The sequence below is a fragment of the Epinephelus lanceolatus genome, chromosome 21 (assembly GCF_041903045.1).
Source record: "Epinephelus lanceolatus isolate andai-2023 chromosome 21, ASM4190304v1, whole genome shotgun sequence".
In the NCBI taxonomy this organism is placed as follows: Eukaryota; Metazoa; Chordata; class Actinopteri; order Perciformes; family Serranidae; genus Epinephelus; species Epinephelus lanceolatus.
Genome location: NC_135754.1, coordinates 15,158,661 through 15,177,726, shown reverse-complemented (window position 1 = coordinate 15,177,726; position 19,066 = coordinate 15,158,661). Strand labels below are relative to the sequence as shown.

Genomic DNA, 19,066 nt, shown 5'->3' with positions numbered 1-19,066 from the left:
TGCTTAATCCTCAGGGACAGATTTGTCACGTCAAATTGCCAAAAATATGTTGGCAAAATCTATAATAAATAAAGCAATATTTTCAAAAATAAAATCTTAAATCAACTCTTACTGCAAGGGGTTTGACATTGTGTTAAACGGTGTGCCACAGACTTTGAGATATGTTTTCTCTTGTTTGGTGGGTGTGTCAGAGGTGTTACCCAACCAGCAGCAACATGCATATCAATAAATGCCCAGTAAATCTTTTACTTATTCTCACACTTACTTTGGCAATATAAATAAACATTTCCAATGCCAGTAAAGCCCTTTGCATTGAACTGAATTACACCAAACTAAAAAGCAGTGCACTTGCGTAACAAAACACGGTGTTCAAGGCACCACCATTTTTGTTTGAATAAATGTTTTGCAACATTTTGTCAGAGAGAAATGCAGCCCTGGATTAGAGATATTTTCACAGCAAACAAACATAAAAAGTAAACATGAGATATAAAGTTGATTCTCAAGTGCTGACAGGAAGTTGCATACTGTAACTGCAGCACCTAAGCAAATCACTGAAACTGAGGTACCTCAATTTAGGGTCCCTTCCACAGCCTGTTAAACACCTGTGTCCAACGTACAAAAACTTTTTAGGATTACGAAGACGTGATTTGAATGCTGCCTGAGAGGCCAAACTCAGGGAACAAAACTCCCCATGGCAAAGAAGCCAAGGTCCACCTTTGCCCCACAGTCACAATAGCAAACCTAAAGAGCACAGTCAGCCTTCAGCCCTCTGAACAAATCACCAAAAGGCATGGCAAGGACTTCCTGTATGTGGCAATACTAAAGTTTTTGTCCAAGCTGGGCTACATTTTCCAAAAATATCATGAATTATAAGAATATGAGCATGAGATGAGAAGAAGAAGAAAAAAGAAAAGCTCTGGGATTCCTAATTTTGGGGAGGTACATCCCTCACTGTGGTTTATGCCATTGTAAAGCCCTGAGGCAGCAGATACAAAGGACAAAGAGTACTGTACAGACAGAGCGGCGAGGAAGGTGATGAGGGAGAAAGAAGTGTGCCTGGGCTTGTCTGCCGGCTGGACAGCTACTAGTTCATTCTCAATCAGCTGACACACACAATGAAATTGTGCCTGTACCCTCTTGTCCTTTATGTAACTCTCTACCTCTCTTCTAATCTCTCCATCCCCGGGAGAAACCTGGCAAAACCTGGCTGGGAGCATTTTTCAGATATCTTTAAAGAAAAACTGAGTAAACAACTCTCTGGTCTGTTACATACTTTTCCCTTTTCTCGTAATAAAGTAGTTAAGGATCAGTTGCGGCTTGCACATCCTTATGGGGAAATGCCATCTGGATAAATATAGCATATTTCCTTGAACTGGTTGGAGGAATTGAGGTGTGTTTCTGGCTGAGCTCTCTCATGAGGGCATGGAGGCGATGACTGTGCAGCAAGGAGGTGTTGATAAGACACGATTAATCAGACTAAAAGTGTGTGATGGCATTTTGTGGTGGTGTCTGTAATGAATTAGACATGGCAATAAAGAGATCATAACAGGACATGTCAGAAGATGTGATGTGGCACACTTCATAAACATGTCAACCACAGTCTTCGACTGTTAGCCACACAACCGGAGCTAAAAACCTGTTAGCAAAAAGTTGCCTAGTTACATATCTGCAGCCATGAAACAACATTTGTCCTTTTGTCTCTGTTTTTGGGCTCCACCTATGCAGCTAACTAACGAATTAGCTGCTAAATGTCTGTCTGTCATCTGGTGCTACATTTGGTCTGTTGTTTTCAGCAGGTATGTATTATTGTGTGTCATTGTTCTAAAATATATTGGAAGACAATTCTGTTTTCAAAGCAACATACGTGATAACGCAACTTTTTAAAATCGCATCTTATTGTAATGAGTGTCTGGGTCCATACCCTGGAATCTGCCCACTCCACAGAGTTCAAGTGGTGTAATACATCTGGCATAGTGACATGAAACAGCAGTTTCTTGATTGAAATCAGTGTCACAGGCAGGACTAATGCTGTGCCAAGCAGCACATCAGAACCAATGACAACAATGGCAAGCACTATAGATGCTGCTATCAAGACTGTTCTATATCAACACGTCTTCTCTATAGCGCCGGACATCATAGTTTGTATTACTTCGCTCTGCTTTACTCTTACAACCCCAGCAAAACATGCTGCTTATGTTGCATGTCTACACAGTAGTGTGGAATTGAAACAATGTTAGATTCAGGTAGATACGTCTACTGTGGAGTCTGAGTGGACGCAATGTCAGACTGAAGATAGAAATGGAGTGTAACAAGTTGACAATTCTGTTTGATATCAGGCAATAGTAACTTCAGAGAACTAAAAAAATAGCATTCTCATTTAAATGAGTGACAAATGATGGATTAAAGGATAAATAATGTCAAGTTAATCATATCCACACACAAAAAACATGTACTGATTTAACAAACTCAATAGACAACATGTGATCAGTGCATTCTTAGTCAGAGGCTGGTACTGACTGTGTTCTGTGGCGAGGGCGTTGAAGGGACCACTCGGCCAGAGGGAGCATCATCGCTGTAGTCTGGCGGCGGCAGCAACACCGGCTCCTCTTCATCCTGCTCTGGCAGACTGGCCACGCTCAGGCTACGCACCGGTGTTCCCAGATTGCTGGTAATGCATATGACACAAAGGGTCAGCAATCGAATATCAGTTGTAAATCAAATCATCGATTCACTTCCCAGCATGATGTGATGTTGTCTTACCTGTTTGATGTCACTGTTTCAGTATACGGTCTGCAGTAAGATGAGGGAAACCAGCCCCGCCTGATAAGGAGGACAAGCACATAAATATCAGAAACATCATAAAACAGTTTTATATAAACAGTCATAAAATCTTTATTGGTCACTGACTACTTTGATACCCATTAGATGTTCCTGGAGTCCATAACATACAGACAGTATGAACTATGAGAGAGACAATGTTCAGAAGCTAGACCAGACGACATCACAGCATGAGTGGGGAGAAGCTGTAAAATCTTCTAAAAAAAAATGTCTCTAAAACTTGCTCTATCTTGCACAATTTCCACTCTTCATACACAATTTATGCATCAAAACTTTATTAGATTACTAGATATTTTTGTCTTGTTTCAGATGCTGTGCCCATTTAAGCAATAGGACTTACAGTTTTTTTCATTTTCTGCTTCAAAGCAACACAAGATCCCTTCAAAACCACACTGGCTGTAATGTTATTCACCAGCAAGTCTTGCGCAAAAATGCAAATGTCAAGACCTTTGAAATTGTCATTGCTCAGTTTTTTTTTTTTTTTTTTTTTTACTTTACCCACACAATGACATGTCTACATCTTCAGCAAAGTCTTGGGGTGCTCATAGTGAAGAGATTTTAGTGATAAAATGAACAGTTATTGACTTCTGATATCTATTTCTATGTTAGCGACAAATGCTTACAATTGCACGATACCATTGCAAAAAAGCCCACTTATTAAAGGAATAGTTCAACATTTTGGGGAAATACATGCATTCACTTTCTTTCCCAGAGATATAAGAGACGATAGATATCGCTCTCAGGATTCTGCTGCTAGCAGTCAGTTAGCTTAGCTTAGCACAAAGACAGGAAACAAGGGGAAAACATTTGCCTTTACATCTTAGGCGTTTCTCAATACCAAGTACGCCAAGTTCGGACTTGTGCACGTGGGAGTTCGGACTGGGCAAGTTCGACTCAGAAGTACAAACTCCCAAGGACGGCTGCCATTGCCGCTGGTCTGTGAGAAATGCATTCTGGGATACTTAGCTGTCAAAAGTCCACACAAGTCATCTCCCGATGCATCCCCGATGGAACGGGCAGAGCAAGTTCACATCCGGGCATTTGGACTGTACTTGGCTGGATGCGAACTTTGAACTGGAACAGTACTTGGGCTGCGACTGATGATGTTTCACAAGTCCGCAAGAACACAAGTAAAGGCAGGAACGCAGATTGAGAAACGTCTCTTGTTTTTTTTACTCTGAAGAAAAACTGATATGTAAAAACTACACTATGATTGTTATTCTCCATATTCTTTCTTAGTTGGGTACAATCAATTCCTGGAGTCCCTCAGCTTTTAGTTTTTGAACATTATTTTGTGTACGGATTTAACCAGAGCCAGGCTGGCTGTTCTGCCGTCTCCTGTCTTTATGCTAAGCTAGCTGCATTAGCTTCATTTTTACTAGGTCTGGGAGTATTTTCTTAAATGTCAAACTATTCCAGAACCAAACATTTACAAAAATAGGATCAACAAGTAAAAATTACCACAGTGTGGCAGACTGTGTTGGTTTGAGTGACCATAATTTAGTGGAAAACCTTTAAACAAAATTCTTCAGTAAAAATCTGGCTGACACAAGTTGATGATCTTGCCCTACACAGTTACAGTAGAATGAACCCAGGCAGGTAAGTTTCATATCTAGATAACCCAAATAATAATACACTTTCACAGTCCTGTGTGCACACAAGAGACTGCAAGGACATCTGCTTTTTAAAGGTTCCTGAGTTAAAATAGTTGAGAATTGCTGCTACAGACAACACACTTGAATCAGATGCATCTATGACAGACAGACAGATTTTGTTCACTAAGTCTCCGAAGCTGTCTCCAAGTCACGTCTGGAGAAAAATATGGCTTATCAGACCAATGCACTGGATTTGTTGCCAAGAAACAGAATGTAATGTGATTTATCCCAACATGTCCTCATCTTGACAAACCGCCACTGACTGCATTAAAACCTCTTCAATTCAAAAAGCCACTTAACAACACACACACACAGGGAGAAGATAAGGCTTGCGTTAATTTGTTTTAAAGTGGGAATGAACAAAAATAGTGACACAAGCTCTGTAAGCACTCCGTAATCCTTTCGCCTGCAATATGAGTCCTAATTGATCTAGCGAGGAGTTGAAGATGGCTATAATTACACAGGCAACTCAGGGGCTACTTTATGGATCTGTGCCGCTATAGCTACATATACAAACATGACTTATTGTACATAAACATTTTCTGAGCTTATCATTTGAACACATAAAGCTAACAGGTGCCCGATGTGTTACACATGTGTCACAGCTGCTGCACAAAGGTGTGGTTTCATCTGAATTGCTTTTATAGTTGACGTATTCATTTCATTCACTCATCATAATCGTGTGCCAGGGTGAAGATAAATTAGACATCATCGCTGAGGGATATATAAAAGACCAGATGTCTCTTGTTTGTGTGTGTGCACCTGGATGTTTTGCATGCGTGTGTGTGGTGTTGATGGGCAGGGCAAGAGAGACAGAGAGAGGGAGAGAGAGAGAGAGAGAGAGCACGCTTTACGACTGTCATGTGGAACATACCTGGCATACTCTGTGTTTCTAAGCATGATGCATTAGCTCAGAGAAATCATAACAAACACAAAGCAATAAAACGAGTACTGCTAACCTGAGTTATGTGAAAAATGTGCTGCTGCATATTTGTTGGAATGAAAGTTTGGGTGTGCCAAAGGTCGTATTTAGATTGGGATGCATTTCACACTAAACTTCCTATTCCATATTTTGAGTTTGTATTATTTTCTAACGAGTTATGTTAGACTTACAAACCCTATCTATCCTATCCAGCTCTTAAAGGAATACTTCGACCTCCAAACGACTCACCCCGTGCTACACTAAATTCACATATAAAAACCTTGTTTTTCTCTCATGCCTCCATGGTGGACATAGAATCCAAAAATGGAGAAAATTCTTGGTGAATTGAAGTCATATGTGTCTGCGTTAAAACTATATCAAAACATCTGCTACAAACTCTCACAACTTGTGCAGCATAATCCAAGTCTCATTTATCCAGCTGTATGCTCAGTACTTCCTAACACATTACCTTGCCGTGAGATGACACAGAACTAAACTGAAAGTGAAACTTGTCTATGCTCTCTTTAAAGCCAGACTCCATTGACAAAAACGGTAATTTTACCTCACTGAACACAGGAGTTGCTGGTCTACCGCTGCCTCTATCAGTTAGCTTGTTTGTTATCGTGTGACTTAGGTTGTCAAAAGAGTTAGTTCAGATTCACAAGTCACACAGTAACACAAACTTCTGACTTAGAAATGGAAGACCAGTGGTCCTGTGTTCAACAAGGTAAAATTACCATTTTTGTCAATGGAGTCTGGCTTTGAAGAGAGCATAGATAAGTTTCACTTTTAGTTCAGTTTCCTGTAGAAAAGAGCTGTCAGTTTGGGAAGCACTGAGCATATGACTGGATAAATGAAAAACTTATCATTCTAGGGGAGTTGTGTCAGAGTTTGTAAGCAGATGTTTCAATATAGTTTTGCCGTTGCTAAATGCGGACCCTTATTACTTCAGTTCGTCAAACTTTTGGATTTATTCACCTTGGAGGCATCAGCGAAAAAAACAAAGATTTCTTCAAGAATTCAGTGTAACATGGAGTGAGTTACTGATACACAAAAGGTCATTTGGGGGGATGAAGTATTTCTTTAAGTTGGAATTTTTTTAATTTATGTTATTGTCAACAAATCCAAGGAAAAGACCAAAACCAAAAATCTGTTAGTCTGTGTCGCAGTGTGTTCCCCAGCTTGTTTGTGCCAATTGGTTCCCACTGAAGATATAAATCTTTAAAAACAGGTCAAAAATGAGTAGTTCAATCTTTCTAAAAGGCTAAACAATTTCCTAAAAAGCTGCGCACTGCAAACATTACTCAAACAGAAGTGCGTTATGCATAATGCATTTGTCAGGGACTATTTTTACTGGCAGATTAATACACATTTGGTGCATTAAGGAGTATTTATAGTATCTACAGTGCATGTGTGATCGACTCAAAATAAACTGCAGTGGGTGTGTTCTTGGTATTGGAGAAACATGTCAGACAACAGTGGTGATCTCTGGTACAGAGGAATAAGCTTTATCAGACTTTTGGCTACACAGGCAATACTTATGCGTAGGATCATTCCATAGTGGGTTTATATCTTTTCAGGGGATTTGTTGTTAATAAGAAAAGAATAGAATCACCAGACTTATCCTTCAAAGCCGCAGATGCTGTGATGAATAAAAAGATGAGTAAACTATGACTCATCGTGAGACAAAGAACCACCAAAACAAACAAAAATCATTCACATTTCCAGAAACTGAGCTGAGGAGCAACACATCCCTGAATATTCAACTAGTTAAAAAAACATACTGCTGCGTCTTCTCCAGCTCTCCATACAGCCAGCCGTCCTTCTCTTCTTGGAGGAGCAGGGTGATGGTGTCACCGTCGTCGAAGCTGAGGAGTGTTTGGTTGTTGCCGGCCGCGTGGGGAAAGATGGTCTTTACTCGGGGCTTCCTGCCAACATTAAGACCAGACGACTGGGATGTCGACCGGGACAGACTGACCTCTCCAAGGCTGCCCTGGTCTGGAAATGGCGAAAATAAAAAACAAACAAACAAACAAACAAACAAACAAAAAAAACTACCAGAAATTAGAGATGTGAAATATTAAGTGCAGACCTGCTATGGAGGATCTTTTTGACTCATACAAAGTAATCCCTCTCAATCATCACTTTTGGCCCACACGAATGGTGTTGCAGTGTATTTATCTGCAGAGACTCTGCCCCCTGCCTGTATTTACATATTTTCTTCTTATCTTGCTATGTTTGGGATATTTCTGTGCATATAACCCGAGCCAAGAACAGTGCACTACTGTGGTTGAGACTTATTAAAGAGGTAGTGACCAGGTGCCAGACCAGAAGCAGCACGTATACAAGAGGAAGCTAAGAAAAGGGGTCACAATGGCAAAAAAACGCAAATGAAGCAAGACAAAAATCTTGTTCCAAGACGGAGGGTGAAGAAGAGTTGGACTGTTTTCTGTTGGACAGGTAGAAGCCGGCTTTTAGCTTAGTTAGCTTGCTAAAGTATTGGCTTTTCCATTACAACAAATGTATCATCCCTATAGTAATGGCTTGCAGTGTATGTACAAGCAGGTGGGAGGGGCTGAGTTTAAATGTTGTGTTTACAAACAGTAACCTACAATTCCTTAATAGTATACCTTTAAAATCAAAGGTAATCTAAAACAATATTAATCTAAAGCAGTAGTTTAACACTTAAGAAAATGTGTGTGGATTTTGCTACGTTCGGACAAAGAAAGGCTAGCTGTTTGCCCCTGTTTCAAGTCTTTGTGCTAAGCTAAGCTAACAGGCTGCTAACTTCATATCTACTGCACTGAGTTTTACTGATTTTCTCTTTCTATCTAGCCCTCCATATCAGTAGGCATATACGTGCATGTTTTAAAAATGTCAAACTGATTTTTTTTTTAAAAATCCAACACAATATCTCAGACAACAGTGCTACCATTTTGACAAAACTTAAAACAAGGAAATCAATGGCACCTTAAAAGTGTTCTATGATGATTGATGTCTATGCTACATGTTTAGTTTTGATGTAATCTCTATAAACAGATATCTGCATATGAATGCAGAATCTGCAGACAAAGCGAAAATATTTCGTTATTGGAAGTGTTCTGGTTTACGTCTGTAGTTCCTTTGTTGTCCAAGTAGTACTGACCAATCATGTTTGAGCTGGCTTCTGTTGCATGCAGGTAAATAGTCAGTGAGGAAAGGCAGAGTGCACTGGTTGTAATGCAATCTCAGAATCAACCAGCTATCATCTGACAACATTCTATCTTTTTCGATTTATCTGCTTTCATATGCAGATATCTGTTTATAGACCGTCATGACTCTGTGCATATAGCGTCTCAAGTTGCTAATTACAATTAATTAGTCTTAGCCCAGATATCCAATATCTGGATATCCTGTGGCTACACTGGAACTCCCCAGATACTGAAAGATGATGGGTTCCGAGATTTGTTGTGATGAAATGTGGCTGCGTGATGCATCTTGCTCACTACAGTACTGAGAGATGCCAAAGTAATTTGTAGAGACAGGTACATTCATGTTTTTGTTTCAGAGGAGCCATCTGTACCTGAGTTGTGGTCTGACGGAGGGGTGAACGGAAACCTGGGATCTTGGTTGAACATGCTGGCTAGTGGACTGGTCTGTGCCTTCAGTGGCGGTGCTGGAGGAGGCACCCCTGGCTCCACGTTGTTCTGAGGAGATGAAGAACAGTATCATTAGAAGATGCATTACGTGACAGAATATGAGACGGCAATAGTGAAACTATAACAAGCATTTTCTCTGAATGACCAGGGTAAAGTCCTTCTTAATGACTTTTAAAAAGTCATTACTGTAATTGAAACTTAGTGTCTCCCTCCTACGCAGCAATAAACAGACACAGTCAAATAAACATTTAGTAGACTTCACAAGAACAACAAGAGCACATGCAGGATATCCTACGGCTGAGAGCCAGACAATGAAAAGCAGTCACTTTACACAGAGCAGCCTATATCTGTTGTAACAGACATCAGCACCTTCGCAAGATAAACTTAAAGCAACAAGACACAATAAAACACTTCAGGGCCGGCATTTTCTATACTATCTGTTATGGACTACTTGGAATGCTTTTATCCACAGCTTTTATCTGAAGCATCAAGATGAGTATCAAAGTTAGTGATGAAAAGCAACACACAGTATAAGATAAGTGAATAAAGCTCAAAATATAATATTCTGCCTCATCTCACAGAGCACATTCTGATGCCATTCAGCATGAATCCATTAACTGCCTGCTAATTCTCACCCTGTTGTAGCGTTCAACCAGCGGTGACTGTTCTGGAGTGTTGGACAGCTCCTCTATCATGGTTGTCACTGTGTCTGGCACCTTGGTGATGTCGCTGCACTTTTCCTGCCAGCTGGGGAGCCTCACGGAGAGAATCTCTTTGGCCTGGAAACACCAAAAAAGTAAGGTGTTAAACAGTGCATTGATGGAGGGGTCTGACTGTGCAGGATTACAACTCTGTTTACGCTTACTTTCTCATGGAAGTTGCTAGTCTGATAGGAGAACATGCAGTGTTTGTCTGCCAGGAAACAGAAGCGTCGCTTTTCTTCCAGTAAGGCCTCTCTGCAGCCGTCAGCGATGAACTTCTGCATGTCCATCTGGCGCGATGAGATGGTCTCCATATACTGTGGGCAGGGTCATAGGACAGTATTAATTATTAGCATGGGTTCAAGTGGTCAATAAAATGACTGGTAGATTGTATTTTACTGTACGGTATGCATAATTTTTGGCAAGTGACAAAGACAAAGAGGGCATTGTATTTTGCTCAGCCCTTTGTCAGGCTTATGAAAAACTAGACAGGGCCTAAATAAATTAAATAAATAGTTGAAAATTATATTTATTAATAAAAAACTAATAATGTGAAATACCAATAAAATGATAAGTAAAAATAATAAATACTAAATGAATGAAACTGGAAAATATAACTAATAAATAGCAAATAAATGTAAAAGAAAAATATAAATAGGTAAATTTAAAAAAGAAATAAAGAAAAAGTAGAATAAATAGGTAAATTTAAAAAAGAAATAAAGAAAAAGTAGAATAAATATAAATTATGGGAAAATTATAGAAATAATTAAAAATATTAGTTAACAAAAAAGGATATATAAAAATTAAAATAATTCAAGAAAAAAGAAACTAAATGTAAATTACAGCAAAATAACTAAAAAATTAAAATATTATTTCAAAACAAAATAAAAGAAAGAAAAATTAAAATAAAAAATAAAATATGAAAAAAAGAACACAACTAGAAATTACAGGAAATTACAGAAATAAATATAAATTAAAAACGAAATGTATTTATTTATTTTTTTCCCATAATTTCCTTTTTTACTTTCTCTTAATGTTTTTCTATTTAATTACTTTTACTGCCTTTTTATACATTTATTCATAATAATTTTTTTCTTCGCTAAATATTCATCTTGCAGTCGCCAGTACCTCCACCTCTGCAGCACAGGCTGTGCTGCTGTGTGAATCTACATGGTGAATCAGTTAAGAATTATAATTTGTTGCTTTAACACCAACCTGAGTGGGAAACTGGCTCTTAATATCTCTTCCTCAGCAAAAGCGAACCCTGCGGCCACAACTTTATGTTTGTGTGCTCAAGGTCAGATTCACAAATGGAGGGACTAATGAGCGCTGTAATCAAAGCCTCTGCACTAAGCGACAAGTTTATTTGGGTCTCCTGCTGCTAGTGCATCGATCTTAGCGCAGCAGTAAACCAAATCAGTGTGCTGAAAGACACATCGTCGCCACAGAGAACGATTCTGTTTGTGATGCAGAGCAGATGGCCGACTGGACCTCACATAAGACATATAAAACTCTTTAAAATGACTTTTCAACCCACTCCTCTATCCCTTTATTCTACACCCACTCCCTTTACAGTATCTCTCCCATTTTCCCAGGTTGTCATGGTGACGGTAAAGCAGCCTGTCTCTAAGGGCTCTGTCGAAGACCCTCCTCTACTGTCTGGTCTCTTTCTCCACAATAGCCTGTCAGATGCTGAATCAAGGCTCTTCTTTCCCATTTTCACAGCAAACAGTCGTCCAGACTCTCAGCGAGAGGTGGGAGAGCAGAAAGACTGAGCTCATCACTGGCAGCGCCGAACATGATTATGAGACAGCTGGGTTAGTTAAGCCTTGTCTCCTCTGTAATCCACTAGTGTCATCCTATCAAGAGACACTTCTGTGAGAGGATGGGACCAAGATGAGACAACTTACAGTACAGGCCAAAAGTTTGGACACACCTTCTCATTCAATGCGTTTTCTTTATTTTCATGACTATTTACATTGTAGATTCTCACTGAAGGCATCAAAACTATGAATGAACACATGTGGAGTTATGTACTTAACAAAAAAAGGTGAAATAACTGAAAACATGTTTTATATTCTAGTTTCTTCAAAATAGCCACCCTTTGCTCTGATTACTGCTTTGCACACTCTTGGCATTCTCTCCATGAGCTTCAAGAGTTAGTCACCTGAAATGGTTTCCACTTCACAGGTGTGCCTTATCAGGGTTAATTAGTGGAATTTCTTGCTTTATCAATGGGGTTGGGACCATCAGTTGTGTTGTGCAGAAGTCAGGTTAATACACAGCCGACAGCCCTATTGGACAACTGTTAAAATTCATATTATGGCAAGAACCAATCAGCTAACTAAAGAAAAACGAGTGGCCATCATTACTTAAAGAAATGAAAGTCAGTCAGTCCAGAAAATTGCAAAAACTTTAAATGTGTCCCCAAGTGGAGTCGCAAAAACCATCAAGCACTACAACGAAACTGGCACACATGAGGACCGACCCAGGAAAGGAAGACCAAGAGTCACCTCTGCTTCTGAGGATAAGTTCATCCGAGTCACCAGCCTCAGAAATCGCAAGTTAACAGCAGCTCAGATCAGAGACCAGATGAATGCCACACAGAGTTCTAGCAGCAGACCCATCTCTAGAACAACTGTTAAGAGGAGACTGCGTGAATCAGACCTTCATGGTCAAATAGCTGCTAGGAAACCACTGCTAAGGAGAGGCAACAAGCAGAAGAGATTTGTTTGGGCCAAGAAACACAAGGAATGGACATTAATCCAGTGAAAATCTGTGCTTTGGTCTGATGAGTCCAAATTTGAGATCTTTGGTTCCAACCGCCGTGTCTTTGTGAGACGCAGAAAAGGTGAACGGATGGATTCCACATGCCTGGTTCCCACTGTGAAGCATGGAGGAGGAGGTGTGATGGTGTGGGGGTGTTTTGCTGGTGACACTGTTGGGGATTTATTCAAAATTGAAGGCACACTGAACCAGCATGGCTACCACAGCATCCTGCAGCGACATGCCATCCCATCCGGTTTGCGTTTAGTTGGACGATCATTTCTTTTTCAACAGGACAATGACCCCAAACACACCTCCAGGCTGTGTAAGGGCTATTTGACCAAGAAGGAGAGTGATGGAGTGCTGCGGCAGATGACCTGGCCTCCACAGTCACCGGACCTGAACCCAATCAAGATGGTTTGGGGTGAGCTGGACCGCAGAGTGAAGGCAAAGGGGCCAACAAGTGCTAAACACCTCTGGGAACTCCTTCAAGACTGTTGGAAAACCATTTCAGGTGACTACCTCTTGAAGCTCATCGAGAGAATGCCAAGAGTGTGCAAAGCAGTAATCAGAGCAAAGGGTGGCTATTTTGAAGAAACTAGAATATAAAACATGTTTTCAGTTATTTCACCTTTTTTTGTTAAGTACATAACTCCACATGTGTTCATTCATAGTTTTGATGCCTTCAGTGAGAATCTACAATGTAAATAGTCATGAAAATAAAGAAAACGCATTGAATGAGAAGGTGTGTCCAAACTTTTGGCCTGTACTGTATGTCTTTTAAAAGGTGCCATTCAAGTGCGAGGACAAACAGGAGACTGATTCTGATGTTAGCAAAACAGTGCATCTGAGCTGCTTTTTTACAGGCTGCAATCACTTCTTGACTTTTCAGTTATAAAAATTTGGTTTAATAATTCTCTTGGAACAAACCAGGCTCACACACCATCCATCATCGAAGTGAAGACATGAAAACGGTCGATAAATTAAAACAAGAGACCGACAGGAGTTATTACTCAGGCTTTGCAGTCCCTACTTCATCTCACCACATTGATTTACAAAGCAAATCGCTGTCCGGGGTGTTATGCCTGCTGCTTGGTGGTGGACAGCAGCATGTAAACATCTCACAATGTGCATTTGTAAGCGTACACTTCAACCAATATACTCAGGGTCATTGCGCACCACATTACAGACCTACTCAAGCAAGGCGATGTAAATACTGACAAGTAAATCTTCAAAGCCATGTGCGTGTGTACCTCTGTTCACTCAGCAGTGACACTTGTTTTAGCTCTGTTTGTCAATGCTGTGGGATTTCTGAGATGCTGAAGATCTGGTTTTATGAGACCACGCTGCTCAGAAATAGTTGTCATGCATGTGACTCTATTAGAATACACACTGTAGCACTTTACACTGTAAAAAGTACAGTTTTACCTATTAATGGGTCAAAATAAAAGACTGCAGAATATTTCCAAATAGTATAGTAATTGTATGTTTTGTATTTATGGTCATTTATATTCATCTGGTAGCTGGAATGTAGAGTGTCTACAGCTGTACTAGCTGCTCTGTGAGGCTACACTAAAGCACTTGGGGTTGGACACCAACTCAGTACTTTTATGGGTAAGTTACCGACTGAATTACACTGGTACTACCGAGTACTGTACATGTTAAATTAATTGGTGCCAAATTCTGGTACCTGAAACCACATCTGGGTGAGAGAGAGTAATTTAGACTAAAGAGTTAGAAAGAGCGAGACTAACCTGTTAAAGTTACAGTGAGTCAGGGCAATGGCATGCTGAAAGCGGCCGCAAGTCTAGTTCCTCTTTCCAAAACTCGACATGGACAATGCTCTGCAGTGTTTGTAAGGTGAAATGCAAAGTTGACCATGGCAACACTTCTAACCTATGGAAACACCTGGTCAAACACAAATCTAAAAGCTAAAGTTACCATGTTTGATAGCGTGAAAGCCAAGTCCCCCCCGCAGCAGCTGCAGCTAACGTTAGCATGCCTGTAGCCAGCGTTGAAGAAGTTAAACCCTCCATTTACGATTAACAACCTCATCACCATCTTCAAGTAGTTAATAAGCTAGTAAGATAAATTTTTGTTGGAGATAACTGGGCTTTTTTCACTGTCTTGGATGACGTTAGCTTAGCACTTTTACTAGCATAAGCCAACACTCAGCTACTGGCTGCACCTGCCTGTTCTGAATAAATAAAAATGTTAACATTGAGAAGTTTTTCAACTAAAATTACATTTGTTATTACAGATAGGGTAAAGTATTGAATTCCAGGTCATGGTACCGCTTTCAGTTCAGATGTGAATGGTACCCAACCTTATTAGCCACAGTGCTGTTTTGAGCTAAATGCTAAGGCTAACATGCTCTCAATGACGTGAGAATTTTAGCTGATGAAAAGCAGGTGCTAATGAAACCATGATTGCCATCTTAGTTAGTAACAGTGGCTAATTAGCACTAATTATTAGCATTAAACTGCTGTTAGCAACCTGATGTGGGTGTTGCTCTTCAGCTTCAATCATATCCTATCTGGGCAGAGAAGTGTTAACACCTAACATCTAAAATGGAGTTACATTTTCCTGTATTGCAGCCCTACCAGCTCTATATCGTCATATAAAACATGCCTTTGGATAATACAACTATCTAGTTGCGCTGAATATACAAGTCAGTCTGTAAACTCTGATTTTTCTCATTTTTGGTTTCCAGGAATGAAGACTAAAGGTAACCATATGGTTAAAATTAATCCCACCCACTGCATCCAATACAACCTGGATCTCAGCGTGGGCTGAAACTGTGTGTGTACCTGCATTCGTGTGAGCAATCACGCATTCATTTGTGTAAATTTGGGTGTGTATGCCTTCCATGAAAACACAATCTTCTGTCTGTAGCTGAACGCAGTGAGCCGAGGTAATGGTGTTACTCTGCTGCGTGTAAAAACAGAGTATCTGCAAACAGCTATGGGTGTGGTGGTACCTTTGATGGTTTTACTCCCTTGTCCTTTCTACGGCAGTGATTTTTTGAAGGTATTTAGTGTTTGAAGGCACATCTCAAATGTCTGTCATCAATGATGTCATACCTTTACCTAATATTAAAGAAAGCAAAACCTGGAATTTCAGTCCCACACCTCCTTCGTCCTCCTTTGCATTGGTATGTGATTATCATGACAGCTATCTCTCTGCCCCGTCACATGAATTGAACACTTGTCATTTTCTTTTCACAGCAATTAGAGTGTGAGCATGCAACAGCACCGAGCTATGCAAAATTTTAGACATGCTGTGTTTTGAAGCGAAGGAAAAAGGTTGGGGTCGATTTGGTTTCAGACTTACCTCGTTCTCTTTGATCTCATACTTGGATGAGTGCTTCCCCTGGCTTTTTCTCCTGAGCTTCTTCAGGTCTGTCTGAGAGCGCTCCAGGGATTCCAGCTTCACCTTGTGCTCTGACTGGTAGCGCTTGAAGGTGGCCTAAAGGAGATATTTGATAACAGAGGCATAGTGAAGTGAAGGGAGGAACTAATGAACAGATTGCAGTTTTCATTAGACAAATGTTCCTCAGATGCAAAGACGTGATGCACAGAACCTAAGAACCTGTTTTTAAGCGCCTAATTAGCAGGTCTAAGCTCTGCATTCATTAAATATGTTCACCTATAAGTGATGAAAAGAGGAACTTACATTCATGTATTTAACATCCATCTCCGTCTTCTTCTCCAGCTCGATAATAATCTCCCTGTGGAACTGCTTGAACTGCAGAGAGAAAACACACACCTTAAAATTCATTGCAACACACATCATGCTGCATGCACGCTGTTTGAAATGCAATGTACAGTTCGGTCACATGGCTCAATGGAGATGTTATGATAAGAGTGAAGTGACCTGGTGGAATGCACGATAATGGGTTTCTGAGAGTATGAGATTCCACCCATGAGGGATCAGGGGTCTTATCAGCTTGTTAATGTTAATGATTTACAACTTTCCTCTCTTGCAGATACATTAAAACAGTGTGTTATTTAGATTCCAAAACTTTTCTGGCACAAGACTTTGTCATGTGTTTTACCGTATTCACACTGGCGACACTCGACTTCAATTTACTTGTCATTAGCAGGTATCTGAAGCATTTCACCCCGAGGCGGCAGGGTCAGGAATCGCTCTGTGGCTTTTCTACTCTTGTCAAACTTTCTTTCACCTTTTGTTCCAACAATTTTCAAACTCTCTACAATGAAAAGAATGAGCTCAAAAGGTTGCAGAGGTGACGTGTCTAGGAAGGACAGTGCAAATGGCCAATCTCTGTCTATTATGTGAAGATAAGATGAGTGTTGGCTGGCCACAGGGTTCTTCTAGGAATGACAATCGATCACTCGTAGAGGCTCTCGTCAATGCATGAAAGTGTTTTAATGACATAATTGCGATACATGAAAGATTTTGTCTCTTTTCATCCGTCAGATCCATTATGTTGCTTTCAATCCTCGGATTCTGGAACAGCTAGAATGGAGAAAAGATGAAGGGAACAACCTGGAGCTGTGAGCTTTACTGAGAGAACTCAAGGTGTCTAATCAAAATCCAAGCTGGACATATCAAATTATCAACAAACTTTCTACCCCCAACTGATCATCAGTGTCATTAGAGCTTGATATTTGGTTGAATTTAGGTTAGGTTGTGACATCAGGACGATGTCAATTTGACGTACAATACTGGCGACATGATATGTTGTTGGTTTTAAGTTGTGTGTTAAGTAACAAAAATCTAAATGTCTCATTTCAGTGCCATCTTGACATAGAATAACAACAGTTAATCATAAGGTATGGAAAACAAAACCCATCACCTGCAAAATGTCATAATGTTAACATCCACACAACGTGAAATTCTAACATCATTAGACATCCGTCAGCCCAATTTTCATTCCAAACCAAAATTTAACGTCTGTCCGATATTAGAGTCCAACATCTTTCTAACATTGTATTCAAGTCCTGTGCCAGCTGAGCTACGTCTGCACTCTTAGCCCTGAGACCCTTCATTCTTCCTGAAGATGTAGATCTTTAAAACAAGTCACAAATAGATTTCATTTAAAAAAAACATGCTTAACAGTTTCTTTAAACAGCTGACTACTGTAGTTTTTACTAAACACTACACTAACCATTCGAAAGTATTTGTTGGAGACTATTCACAGTAGGAGATTTGGCACACAATAGTGGGTATCCAGCCTAAAGTAGCAAGACACTGTATGTTGGATCTAATCAAAATAAACTACAGTGCCCTTGCTCATTGTAATGAAGGAACGTGTTACTCAGTGCAACAATGTGGCTCATTCAGGTTTTGTTATACAGATTAAGGGACAACAATGAAAGCTAATGGCACTGAGGACTAAGATATATTAGGCTTTAGCCACACAGGATATACTTGTTTATAGAGTTAAGTCATAGTTGGTTTTGATCTTTTTATGGGATTTGCTGGCAGTAAGAAAAATATACAATAACACCAGACAAACATTAAGGCTACTCACGTTCTCTTCCAGTTCACTGTAGACCTTCTTGTGGGCCTCGGAGATCTCCATCAGAACCACACCTAGAAAGACATCAAGGGAAACTTTTAGTATTTTGAAGAACTTTATAAAGAAAGAGAAACTCGTTTTGAATGGCCCTGGGGTTTTAGATTCTGACCAGGGTCAAGAGGAGTTTTTGACAAAACAAATGTATTCTCTTTCTTGCTGCAAGTTAGAAAAGAAGAGCCCCTGTTAAAGTACACTGCATTGTTTTTTTGACTATAGCGAGCTTCCAAGGTGTTGGTATAGAGACAGAGCGTAACACGTCATACTTTGAAAACCATACCCATTGGAGGGGAAAACAATCAGTGCCACATTATGCAACCAAGGCTTCAAACGCTAACAAAATGCCTGTAGCTAGCTAAAAACATTAGATTTCTGCATGTCAAAAGCATATTTTAGCACCACATGTCTACCATAGAGGAAAAGTAACATTGATAAACTCAATACTGTCAGTCTATTAGGGCAGAAGTAGCCTGAGTTTGTAGGGACTTGGGTTGGGAACCAGAGGGTTGCCCGTCCGGCCAGAATAGGGAGTGAGAATTGGTAGCTGGAGAGGTCCATGGGCACCCCCTTGCTCTGACATCTGTCCTTTTAATGCATGTATAGGTCCTGTTTGCGCACGTGTGTGTATTTCGGGCCTATGTGTATATGACAACAGAGTGAAATAAAATAAATTTCCCCTCTGGGATTAATAAAGTACATCTCCTTCTTCTTCTTCTATCTCAGTGTCCCTGCTTCTTACATTACTTATCTGGAATAAATAACCCCACTGAATGGTTAGAAGTTAACTACTTTGATATTTACAACTATTTAATCAAATTACTAGGTAAGATCATTATTAAACCTAATGAAGATCAAAACCAGGTATTACATAGCGTTGATAGCTTCAACCTGTACAGTTTTTCTGGTTACATTAGCAAAATGCTTGCTGGTTGCAGGCATGATGAGTGTCAGGATCCAAAAGCTTTCCCATTCTTCCTGCTGATGCCTCGCATCTTACTGCC

General features: G+C 40.0%; 1 protein-coding gene across 2 annotated transcripts in view; it reads right to left on the bottom strand.

Moving 5' to 3' along the window:
- The window catches only part of baiap2l1a (BAR/IMD domain containing adaptor protein 2 like 1a), a 37,947-nt gene that overhangs the window by 3,107 nt on the left and 15,774 nt on the right, over window positions 1-19,066 (bottom strand). For both annotated transcript variants that reach the window (XM_033612206.2, XM_033612207.2), the window contains exons 4-12: window positions 18,021-18,082; window positions 16,196-16,267; window positions 15,854-15,988; window positions 9,919-10,071; window positions 9,689-9,832; window positions 8,978-9,101; window positions 7,200-7,413; window positions 2,761-2,820; window positions 2,518-2,665 (exon numbers count right to left, since the gene is read on the bottom strand). In XM_033612206.2, the coding sequence (XP_033468097.1) occupies window positions 2,518-2,665; window positions 2,761-2,820; window positions 7,200-7,413; window positions 8,978-9,101; window positions 9,689-9,832; window positions 9,919-10,071; window positions 15,854-15,988; window positions 16,196-16,267; window positions 18,021-18,082 (1,112 nt within the window). The remainder of the gene's footprint in view (window positions 1-2,517; window positions 2,666-2,760; window positions 2,821-7,199; window positions 7,414-8,977; window positions 9,102-9,688; window positions 9,833-9,918; window positions 10,072-15,853; window positions 15,989-16,195; window positions 16,268-18,020; window positions 18,083-19,066) is intronic.